The sequence below is a fragment of the Prionailurus bengalensis genome, chromosome D1 (genome assembly GCF_016509475.1).
Source record: "Prionailurus bengalensis isolate Pbe53 chromosome D1, Fcat_Pben_1.1_paternal_pri, whole genome shotgun sequence".
NCBI classification, from domain to species: domain Eukaryota; kingdom Metazoa; phylum Chordata; class Mammalia; order Carnivora; family Felidae; genus Prionailurus; species Prionailurus bengalensis.
The window spans coordinates 90,739,608-90,752,094 of NC_057346.1; the positions used below are offsets into that span (position 1 = coordinate 90,739,608).

The following is a 12,487-nucleotide window of genomic DNA, read 5'->3' on the forward strand; positions in this document are numbered from 1 at the left end:
GTGTGTGTGTTATATTTTTTCATTCATTTATATATTCAAATTTATTATGATTATTTTATAAAAGTGATACCATACTATACATACTTTTTGTAACTTGCTTTTTCACATAATAAACTTCCCAATTAATAAACATTATTTAACAGAATTTTTAAAGACTGCATAGTATTCAATTGTGTGCCCTAATTTACTTAACCATTCTCTTTTTTGTTGGACACGTAGTTATTTCCAATTTTTGGCTATTAAAAACGATGCTACATTGCACATCCTCATTCATTCAGTAAATGTTTGTTGAACATCTGTGTGCCAAGTACTGCTCACATAACTGACCAAAAGAGACAAAGGTCATTACTTTCAGGGAATTTGCATCCTAGAAGGGAGAGAGAGCAATGAATGGTAAACATAATGAGTAAGAAAAATATTTGTGTTAGAAGATAGTAACTGCTCTGGTAAAGAAAAAAATATACAGAGCAAGAGGTGGGATCATGAGTGCCGGTGGGGGGTAGAGGGTTGCATTTTTATGTAGAGTGATCTGGTTAGGCCTCCTTGGGAAAGTAAAATGTGAATGAAGTTTGGTAGGAAGCGATGGAGTAAAGCCTATGCATTCTTGAAGAAAAGGCATTTGAGCCCAAGGGAACAACCAGTGTGGAGGCCTGGGGACAACAGCGCCCCTGCCTGGTTGAAGAGCAATGAAGAGGTCACTGTGGCCAGAACGGCATGAGCAAAGTTGAGCAAGGGAGCTGAGACCACAGGGTATGGAGGTGGTGGGGCACGGACAGCCTTGCTGGTCCTAATAATGCCTCGCTCCTTATTTATCTTTTTGGTAGCTCCAGCTTTGCACCCTTCTTTTTTATTTTATTTTATTTTATTTTTTAAATTTTTTTACGTTTGTTTATTGTTGAGACAGAGAGAGACAGAGCATGAACGGGGGAGGGGCAGAGAGAGAGGGAGACACAGAATCGGAAGCAGGCTCCAGGCTCCGAGCCATCAGCCCAGAGCCCGACGCGGGGCTTGAACCCACGGACCCGGAGATAGTGACCTGAGCTGAAGTCGCACGCTCAACCGACTGAGCCACCCAGGCGCCCCAGCTTTGCACCCTTCTTATTCATGGCCTTTGGGTAAATTTTTACACATGGAAATGCTGGTTCAAAGACATGCAAAAATTTAAGGCCTTGATTAAGTAAAAATTTTCAAGGGAATAGATTAGATATTTTCTTGTGGATAAATTCTTAGACATGGAAATGCTGGCTGAAAGATATGCAAAATGTTATGTCTTTGAGTGAGTAGAAGTTTTTTTTGTTTTTTTTAATGTTTATTTATTATTGAGAGACAGAGACAGAGTGTGAGCAGGGGAGGGAGCAGCTATAGAAAGGATATGTTTTCTATTTTCTTGTATGTGTGTGTGTGTGTGTGTGTGAGAGAGAGAGAGAGAGAGAGAGAGAGAGAGAGAGAGAGAAGGACACAGAATCTGAATGAAGCAGGCTCTAGGCTCCGAGCTGTCAGCACAGAGCCCGACACGGAGCTTGAACTCACAACTCACAAACCATGAGATCATGACCTGAATCGAAGTCTGATGCTTAACGGACTGAGCCACCCAGGCTCCCCGAGTGAGTAGAAGTTTTAAGAGAATAATTATATGTGTCTCACAGGCAGAGGCCAAGTCTTAATAACTTTCTTATCTCCTCCTCCAGTCTTTCAGCTTAGCACTCAGTGAACTCACTGGTTGAAGGGTTGAGTATCAATCTACATTCAGTCTTAAATGTTACATGTCCTTTGGACTGGAGAATGAATGTTTTCCCTTTTAAGAACTGTAAGTACTTTCCTGACAGAGAGGTTCCTGCTTTCTTTAGGCTTACATTTTAGTGGGAAGAGATAGGCCATGAAGAGTTAAGAAAGGTAATTTGAGATGATTTCAGATACATTTGAAGAAAATGGGAACATATACTAGAGTGGCCTCATGCTAAGTCTAGACCATGTGAGGAGATAAGATGATCAGAGAGTTTTAGCTCCAATGACTACTACATTCCTTCCATTGTCTGGGTGTGGAGGGAAGTTGAAACTATAGTTGTCTTCTGTTTTGGTTTCATCACGTTGTGGCACTGCATGGAACTGGGTTAGCAATGGCATTCCTGGGATCAAACAACATCAGAATCAAGGGGGAGCAAAATGTGGAAACTACCCAAATGTCCATTCACTGGTGAATGGAAAAAACAAAATGTGATCTATCCATACAATAGATAAAAAGTAGCAAAGTGCTAATACATGCTGAACCTCAAATAGATAAAAAGTAGCAAAGTGCTAATACATGCTGAACCTCAAAGATGTTATGCTGAGTAAAGAAGTCAGGCACAAAGACCACATATTGTTTGATTACATTTATGTTGTCTAGAAAAGGCAAATCCATAGCTATAAAAAAGTAGATTAGTGGTTGCCTGCCGTTGGAAGTAGGAACAGAGAGGGACTCCAGATGAGCACCAGAGACCTTTTTGGGGTGATGGAAAAGATGTAAAATTTAATTGTGGTGATGGTTGCACAACCCTGTGTTTACTAAAAATCATTGAATTATACATTTAAAATAAGGAATTTTGTAAATTATACCTCAATAAAGCTATGGAGAGGTGGAGCTACTATTCATGGGTACTTAGGTCCTTACTGTGAGTTCTTCACTGGATGACTATATGACCTTGTGACTCTGGATTTGGCTCGAGAAGAGGAGCATCCCATTTGTCTGTAAATATTTCCGATTAAGAAAATGAGTTGTTTGTGCACAGACTTGAAAGTTCTAAGTAGGTAAACTTCTGATACAAAAAGAAAGGAACTTTTGGATGCAGCAAGATCCTGCCTTGTGTAGACAATGTGAGCAGCAACTGTCACCCTGTTATGGACTCTGGGAGCTAAGGGAGGCTGTGCTCACGCATGAGGTATCTGCTACTAAGGCAGGCCACCTCCCTTCTGTGGCCTTGGCTAAATCAGTTGGGAAGGTGAGCTTATCTTATGGGATGATTTGTGTAGCCTCTTTGCACCAAAGTGTAATCCATTTCACAGGTTGCAAGCATGCCGTATTATCTACTTCCATCATCACAGAGCTTGTTAAGAAAAAAGAAGTTACTTAGGGTGTACCAAATTAAATTAAAAGAATAGTACAGGTTGCAGTGGAGAGATAAGGTGAATATTTGGAGATATCTAGAGGGAGGAAATATAACCACCTGGAGATAGTGTCTTCATTTCTGTTTTGAAGACAAAAAATAAAAAATAAATAAATAAAACAAAAGAACTCCCTTTGTGAGCTCTTTTTTTCCTTTCTTAAATCCTTTGCTGAGGGTCCCTTTAGCTCTTACCTGGATTACTTCCTGTACTTTCTACTTTTCGCTCCAGTGTCTGATCTCCTCTGCTCCATTCTCTCCATCCTCTCCTTAGAGCACAGCTCTGATTGTGACTCCCAAGGGCCTAGGTTAAACTACAGAGTTTTTGTTTGGCCCTCTGAGTATCACCCCTTCCACCTGTCACTGAAGGTGTGCTCCCACCTTCCTGGAACACTCTGTGATTCTTCCGCAGGCCCCCTGTTTTCCCACCTTGGGAGCTCTGCTCATGCAGTTTTCCCTTTTTGTGGGATAACCTCAGCAGTGCTCCGCTGTTGAAATTGTAGCTGTAGTCTTCCAAAGCCCAGCTCAGATGCTCCACGCCTATGTGAAGCCTTTTGTGATTCTTCCAAACCTGTTGTGATTTCGCCATTCTCTTACTTTGTACTCCCTTACATCATCCGCCGTAGTTGTGTTCTGTTTTGGTCGTTGACATATCCAGCTTAACTTCTCTGGAGACTCTGTAAGCGTGGGGACGGGGTCTTGCCCATTTGTGTCACCTTGCATATAGCCGATGCCCACAATATAACTTTCAGATCGAATGGATTGCACGGCTCAGCGGCCACTCGGATTTTCTTCCTGTAAATCACCTTTCGGCTACTTTACACTCCCTTCACAGTTTTCTCTCTGTAAGTACCTAATGCTGGACATTTCAAAAATTTCAACTTATTCCTGTTGTGTCCCGCATCTTGGTCTTTTGACACATGTTTTTCCAGGCCAGGGTTGTACATTTGTGTCTTGGCAGCTTGAGAGCTGACTGTGAATAATGAGTCAATTATCATCCAGCCTCAGGGAAAGCACAATTATTCCTGACTGGCCTGGCTGAGGTAATCCTCTCCTCCCTGTGCCCTTTCAAATGAAGAACATAAAGCAGTTGGAATTCAGAGCACTGCAAAGGGAATTTAGACAAAACCTTTGTCTGCTGAATTTAGCTTCTTTGGATTTATTCTGATTTATGATTGATTGGTTTTTAAATTGCTTATTTAATCCTAACGACTATCGCTCCAGGGGAGGCCGGATACGAAGGAGCATGTGATCAAGAAGCAGTGGAGTGAAGTAGTTTGGCTGGACAAATCAAGAGCAAATATTATTGTCCAGAGAAACATTGCTCTAGGCTAGGAATATAAAGTGAAAATCACCCCCTGACTTTCAAAGTACCCAACCTTGTTATAAGCATGATTGCTTATCCCCTATTCTTTTTGCAGAAGGCTTTTTGCAACTGCCCAGTGTTGCACAGAATTTCCCCCCATGTATTTTTCTTTCCTTCCAGCAACATAGCCAATATCTCTTCGTGACTGAGCACATGCTCTTGATTTATATTGCCGTTGATCGTGGGGCAGAAGGACAGACTCTCGAGGTTGCCGTCAGGAATCAATGGATCATGAATTCTGATGTCGGTTGTGTTGATCTGTGAAAACTCTCCCACGAGCGTGGTGATGCTGTTCTCAGCACATGGGGTCTAGTCTAGTCTGGCTTTTGTATGGGCAGAATTTGAATTTTTAAAAAGCTTTTTTACACAATTGAGTTCTCTGAAAGCGATCACTTTCATCTGGAAGATACACAACCAATAGGTGGTTAATGTTTAACTTATCAAGGCATCTGTGGTTTCCACCTTTTCAAAGAGTGAAATCTTTTTCCTTGGCCTGAAATTAGACATGGTAGGTATAGTTGGTGGTCTTGTAAGGGACATCTGTTAGAAGCTTATCTGTTTGGTACCAAAAGAAAATTGAAATTCCATTGCTTCAGAATAATGAAACCTTAAAAAACCTTTAGGAAAAAACAAACAAACAGACAAACAAACGAAAACACCCTTTGTTTCATCCGCATTGAAGTTTTGACTCAGAAACACCACAAGAAACTGTCTTTCAGGTCTCAATAACCTACTTGGATTCTGAAATATTGCTGCTAGATTTCTAAAGTGTATTATGTCTGATACTTATTTCAAAGCAAGAAGCATTACGGATGAGATGAAAGGGGTAAAAGGACCCCGATGGAGCACAGAAGCAGATGAGACGGGCGCTTGGGTGGCACGTTTGGATTGCCACCAGGATAACTCTAGGAAGCAGCAGCTGGCTCTCTGATCAGGCTTTAGGCCACTTTGGATTCTGGGCTGTGCCAACATCTGCCATTTTGACATTATCATATCGAAAAAGAACTTTTTTTCCTATCTTATTCTGCCAAGAGATATATTATTTGCTGTTTTTTTCAAAAAATGATAAAAGCTTTCATAAGAAGCATTCTGGGTCTTTGGAGTGATAGAATATACATTCTTATGAAACTACTTTCAAGGTTCAGGAAGGAGGCTTAAAACTGTAGGTTCCATCAGAGAGAGAACAAGTTCTTTTCTGAATCTTCTGGTATTTTTTCTTTCTTTCTCCTTTTCCTTTCTTTTTCTTTTTCTTTTTCATTTTTCTTTTCTTTTTTCTTTTCTTTTCTTTTCTTTTATTTTATTTTCTATTCTTAAGTTTATTTATTTATTTTAAAAGGAGGGGGGCGCAGAGAGAGAGGAAGATAGAGAATCCCAAGCAGGCTTGGTGCTGTCAGCACAGAGCCCAACGCAGGGCTCGAACCGACAAACCATGAGATTAAGAGATGATGTTTAAATGACTGAGCCACCAGGCATTCCTCTTCTGGTATTGTTTTTAGTGAAAGCTTTATGTTTACAAAAGGAAGTTTTAAAAGAACGAAGAAGATGTTTTGTTAGATCTGAGATCCCTGCAATAGCTCAACATCAGCATCAGACGATGGGACTTTGTTATGTATTGCTCATTATTTTGAAGGAGTCTCATTTGGTTATCTGTCAAATAACCTGAGTGTTTCATTGGAAATGGCAGAGGAGTGCATTGAGTGATTATGGGAACAATCAGAACTTGTCCTTACAGAGCATCTGTTCTTCTCAGACATCACTGCTTCTCAGGTATTTAAGTCAATAGACTATTACAACAGTGTGCTGGGACGTAGTATGTTCTTAGTAAATACTAGCTTTAGGTTGTGCTGGATTTAAAGGAAAAGCAGGGAGAAGAGAAACTATTCCACCTCCCATTAGGACAGGGCACTGAAGGGGGTGCCTGGGTAGCTTAGCTGGTTAGGCGTCCGACTTCGGCTCAGCTCATGATCTCATAGTTCGTGGGTTTGAGCCCCATGTCGGGCTCTGTGCTGACAGCTCAGAGCCTGGATCCTGCTTCAGAGTCTGTGTCTCCCTCTCTCTCTGCCCCTTCCCCGCTTGCACTCTGTCTTTCTGTCTCTCTCTCTCTCTCTCAAAAATAAGTAAACATTAAAAAAATAAAAACAAAAACAGTGCACTTAGGAATGACCGGTAGCCACAGGAAGTCTTCTTGTCTCTAACTTTGATGAAGTTTGAGGAGCCCTTCCGTTCCTCAGGTGAATCCTCCTGTCTCCAGGCATTTCTGTTCAGGTCTTGCTCTACCCTGCTACCTTTGCTTATCTTTCCCCCAGGACTGATTTAGGACAGCTCTGGTTGTAAAAGGGGAAGAAATCGGGGAGGTAAGTCCTAAGACCATCACTTCCTCACCTGTCTGATCTTTTCTAGTGCTGGTTGCTTACTCCAGCAGTATTATTGGCAACATTCCCATTACCTTACTCAGCACTCCACCCCCTGACCCCCACCCCTCCATGCCAGCTGCCAAGGTTAGTGCTTCCCATCAGAATTTCTGCCTTCCCAGTGGAAGCTACTTAGGAGTCATGGATGCTGGTGTAGGAGTAAGGAGAGAGAACTGACCTCAGTTTGTGTTATTTATTAACACAGACTTTTTAAGGAAAAAATGATGCATTCAGTATTTGCATTTTCCCTCTCTTGTTTATTGAGTGTTAATAACGTATTACAGACTAGGTTACCTTACCTCTGTGCCCCAACAGTATTCCAGCGTTAATGTCCTGTAGATACCCCTGCAAGTCTTAATTCTGCCAGTGATGGGGTAGACGGAAGCCAACAAAGGACTCTGACTGAACTTGCACTAGGCTGTAAACAACAAGAATCTCACTGCTTTTGATGCCATGCAAGTCACAGCTCCAGAGAAACAAACATGGCCACTCTGCTGGGTTAGGCTGTCTCCTACCGCTTTGGTTAGATACACGGCTAGGAAGCACACAGATCAAAGTTCTCCTGGCTCTACGACTACCATTGGTTCTTCTTGTGCTGTTGTAAACTTTTCTTTGTCTCCTTTCTGGGATTTTTTTTTTTTTTTTCTGTTTCATTCCTCTGTACTCTAAACACCCTTTCCCTTCGTTTGCTATATCACTCTAAGTGGCATCGCACTGTGATTGGGAGTGTGGATTCTGAGTCAAAAGGGCTGGGTTCAAATCCCCACTCTGTGATTTGCCAGCTGTGTGACTTTGAACGGGTTACTTGATCTCTCTAGTAGGTCTTGGTTTCCTTGTCTGTAAAACGGGGATAACAGATAGTCCCTACCTCTAGGGTTTCTGTGTGCCTTACATGAGATGTATGAGGCCCTCGTACAAGAGGACTTGACACTCAGTCCATGTTAACCCTCATTATTAGTTCTAATATTGAAAATAATTTTATGGTTTAAACCCCTATCCCAGTGTAATTTTGACCAGATATTTACCTCTAGCTATGATACAGCCTATGCCTATGCTGCCTCTGGGATGTTTCCCTCACTATTTCTACTGGCACCTCAAATGAGCATGATCAAAGCTTGACTCATTGCCTCTCATCCAAATTTATCCCCCACATTTCTGTTAATGGCATCATGTTATCATAATCTTTTCAGTCTCTTAATTTAGGATTACTCTTAGACCCTTTCCTTATCCTAAGAAGATAATCACAAATGGGAACAGATTTAGCACAAAGATACTGTAATTATAAATAGTCAAGAATGGTCAAACATTGCTCTTTAGAATTACATACGTGGACGCACAGATAAAATATGAGAAAAATAGCCATTGGGAAAAATTTTGTTACAGCTTTTCTGTTTTGTAAGATTAGGAGTGATTTTCTAATTTTAATTTTTTTCTCTTGCACATTTTCCAAAATCATCCATACATTGCTTCCACATAAGGAAAACCTACCCTCAATTTTAGAAAAAAAAAAAGAGAAATATAATATCTAAGAGTTTTGCAAATACTGTACTTTACTGACCTTGTAATGGTGGCTGAGAACAGTGTTGGATATATAGTAAACACTTAATAAGTATTTATTGAAAAGTGAATGAAATAGTGTTATCTTTCTATGCATTTTTAGAAATAATTTTATAAGTTTTTTTTTTTTAATAAAAGTTTACTTATTTCTTTTTGAGTAGGGGAGAGGCAGAGAGAGAGGGAGAGAGACAGAATCCCAAGCAGGCTCCATGTTCAGCATGGAGCTCAACGTGGGGCTCGATCCCATGACTGTGAGATCATGACTGGAGCTGAAATCAAGAGTCAGGTGCTCAACCAACTGAGCCACCCAGGCACCCCAGAAATAATTTTGTAAAGTTAAGAGTGCTCAATCCCTCAAGAATTCAGCTTGTAGATTTCTTTGAAAAACACTTTTTTTTTTATTGTTATTTGCAAGAAAGATTCCCAATAAATGTAAAATTAACTAGACTCCATGTGGTGGATGTTCTGTAATATCATTTCAGAGGATAACGTGACCAAAAGAGGAGCATTTGGAACTGATTCTTCAGAAAACGTATTTCCTTCAGAAGAGGAACAGGTAATACCCCACATTTATAGAAACAGGAAAAAAAAACATTTTTTATGAATTAGAAGAAGAGAGAAAGAGAGTGTAAGAACATAAGCAACATTGGACAGTACTGGATCAGCAACTCTTAATTCTAGGCATGGCATTGGGATGCTTCATTGAAAATCATTACATTTCATGATTTCAGCAGCCAAAGTTTATGACGGTAACATAGTTATCCCCCAATTTTTAAGTTCCCTTAAGGAACTGCCATCTAAAAATTCTTATCATTGTTTACATATTTTAGCTTGTCCTCTACTTGGAAAAAAAAAAGAGTTCCTTTTTATAATTATCTGTGTAAAATAGGAATTTCTTTTACCTGCTCTGGATTCATCTTTTTTTTATTGATTTTTTTTTTTTTTTAATGTCTAGTTTTGAGAGAGAGAGACAGACAGACAGATGGCAAGCAGGGGCGGGCAGAGAGAGAGAGGGAGACACAGAATCCAAAGCAGGCTCCAGGCTCTGAGCTGTCAGCATGATCCTGAAGCGGGGCTTGAACTCACAAACCATGAGATCATGACTTGAGCTGAAGTTGGACGCTTAACCAACTGAGCCACCCAGGTGCCCTTGGGTTCATCTCTTTTTTTTTTTTTTTAATTTTATTAAAAAAATTTTTTTTTCAACGTTTTATTTATTTTTGAGACAGAGAGAGACAGAGCATGAACGGGGGAGGGGCAGAGAGAGAGGGAGACACAGAATCAGAAGCAGGCTCCAGGCTCTGAGCCATCAGCCCAGAGCCCAACGCGGGGCTCGAACTCACGGACCGCGAGACCATGACCTGAGCCGAAGTCGGGCACTTAACCGACTGAGCCCCCCAGGCGCCCCGGGTTCATCTCTTAAAGTGAAATCTATTATCCTGGTTTTTCCAAGATTTGGTCAATAAATATTGGATGCTCTCTTCCCAATTTTAAAGACTTAATAGGGGTGCCTGGGTGGCGCAGTCGGTTAAGCGTCCGACTTCAGCCAGGTCACGATCTCGCAGTCCGTGAGTTCCAGCCCCGCGTCGGGCTCTGGGCTGATGGCTCAGAGCCAGGAGCCTGTTTCCGATTCTGTGTCTCCCTCTCTCTCTGCCCCTCCCCCGTTCATGCTTTGTCTCTCTCTGTCCCAAAAATAAATAAACGTTGAAAAAAAAAATTTTTTTAAAGACTTAATAGACTATATTCATATTCTCCTTGGCTATGGTTCTTAACTATCAAGGAATCCTAGTGGAAGCTAGTGTACTTTTTACACCATTTGAGTTTCTACTTTCTAGTTCATCATGTCTTCCTTGTGGTATTGTGGACAAAAGTGTACATGAGATTGTGGTTTCATACAAGGGAACAAAGGTCTCTGTGTTATTAAAGTGTTTATACATAGCAGAGTCCTACAATTCTTTAATTCCAGAACTTGCTCCCAATGAGATGATTATGGGACCTAACCATTTTTTTCCCCTGTAAAGGATTCACTTTCTACTGGCAATCACTGGCAATTGGTATATTTTCTATCGAGCCTTTAATCAGCACGTGAGAGGCAAAGAATTGTCCAATGATATTGTTTCCTAATAACTTGAAAATGTTGTACTAGCATTCTCTGGTTTGTCCTTCAGAGGTTCAATGGGATGGAATGGGAGGTGGGGTAATGAGGTGGGGAGTGTTCTACTTTACACATGAGAAAACTGAGGTTAAGTAATTTACTCTAGGTTATACTGTGGATGAGTGTAGAAGCAGAAGTAGAAGTCAGACCTCCTGAAAACTATTCCCTGACCACTACTATGACTTAGTGGATCTGGTCCATCATGCATAGCTAATTAACAAAAACTGGAAGGGGAGTTTTATTGCCCGAGGGGCTACAATGTCAGCTCCTTTATTTTTGGTTGTTTCATTTTCCCATCAATGTGTCCTCACTGTTTTTTTCAGATAGCGATAGATGAAGGCCAAAAAGTTGGCGGTACCTTTCAAGGTGATCTGAATCGGGCAGGAAAGGGGAAGGTAAGGCTTGATTCAATTTTCTTCCGTGGTTAAAAACAACAACAACAACAACAAACTACAAAGAAAAAGAAAAAGTCAAAACAAAACAAAACAAAAAAACCCCACAGGACTCATTTGCTATCTTTCATACAAAATTGGATAATTCAGCACATTTTACTGGTGTTTAAATATCTTTGAAGTATGCTTGGTTGGTGGGGTTCCAGATCTTTTCCCCTGGAAGCTTAGCAAATGGAAGGGGTGCTTCAGTAGAGAAACATGACTCTAGTCACCCTGAACATACACCATTATTAAGAGAAATGGCAGTCTAACAGTTTTAGTACTGAAACCATCATGGGGAAGATAAATTCTTGCTGTCACTTGGGTGCCAGGAAATAACTACAGTTATGTACTTACAAGCAATGGAAGCTTCCATTTTTAATTCATATGCCAGAGCCACGGTCTGGGAAGTAGAGCTGGGGGAAGAAAAACCCAGGCTGTGTTTTGAATTCCATTTACGAGATCTGAATTTCTAACTTTATGATATTTCGTTATGAGCATGTCTTAGGTCACGAGCATTTCGACATTATGCCTTTACTCTACTAGGTCTCCTTTATGCCGGTGGTGAAATCATTTTCTTATTTACACTCTGGTATTCACCTGAGATGAATTAGTTCGTGTCTGAAATGTTACCGTTTTGTTAATCTAAAATGTCTCATTGTCAGCTTGCTGTGGAGAGCAGGATTCCACGAGGACTAGTCTTTCATTGAAATGCTGCTATTGTGTCTGTAAAGGTCATTTGCTCTGCTTTTTACCTTTGAAGTAATTTTCAGTTTTATTTGTTCGAAAGAGAGAACACTTGATTTTTGGCCCTGCTCACCTCTCTTGTGATTTACCTGGGGCAGGATGATTTTATTTCCAATGAACCTTTCTCTTCTGCTTTCTTTAGTTTCTTCTCTCTGACTCTAGAGTGAAAAGCCCATTATGGTAATAGCCAGACCCAACGCCATCATTTGGTTGAGAAGCAAAAGCAATAAAACAAAAACAAAAAACCAGAGTCACTGTTTTGGACTGTCTTGGTAGTAGTATATATCCTGGGAGGGAATCTGGGAACAAAGTCCCCTTTCAAAAACTCCTCAGACCATCCTTTCCCTTTCAGTATAGAGATCTTACTATCGTGCCTATAAAACCCAGGCTAACTTCCAAATTCACTGCTTCTTTCAGATGTCTTTGGGAAAGCACAGTGAACACAAAGACAGTTAGTTGAGACTCAGAAGTTAAAGAGAAAAGTGGATTCAGTTGCTTACTTTGAATGCTGTGGAAGGGGGTTCATTGATTCTTAATTGTATTTTTTCAGTAGGTCTCATATACATAACAATGATGTTAATCCTTTTTTAGGTGGACAATTTCCTAGATTTAGAAGATTTGGACATAGATGAAGAGACTCAGCCCCAAATGAGCAAGGGTATGCTTTCTGTTTCCTCTCT

General features: G+C 40.6%; 1 protein-coding gene across 6 annotated transcripts in view; it reads left to right on the plus strand.

The window, feature by feature from the left end:
• LOC122483715 (intraflagellar transport associated protein) overlaps positions 1 to 12,487 on the plus strand; it is a 66,997-nt gene that overhangs the window by 34,540 nt on the left and 19,970 nt on the right. For 5 of the 6 annotated variants that reach the window (XM_043580985.1, XM_043580982.1, XM_043580979.1 and 2 more), the window contains exons 3-5: positions 8,957 to 9,030; positions 10,953 to 11,024; positions 12,399 to 12,465. The exons of the other annotated variant lie outside the window; for it this stretch is intronic. In XM_043580985.1, the coding sequence (XP_043436920.1) occupies positions 8,957 to 9,030; positions 10,953 to 11,024; positions 12,399 to 12,465 (213 nt within the window). The remainder of the gene's footprint in view (positions 1 to 8,956; positions 9,031 to 10,952; positions 11,025 to 12,398; positions 12,466 to 12,487) is intronic. 6 annotated transcript variants of the gene reach the window in all.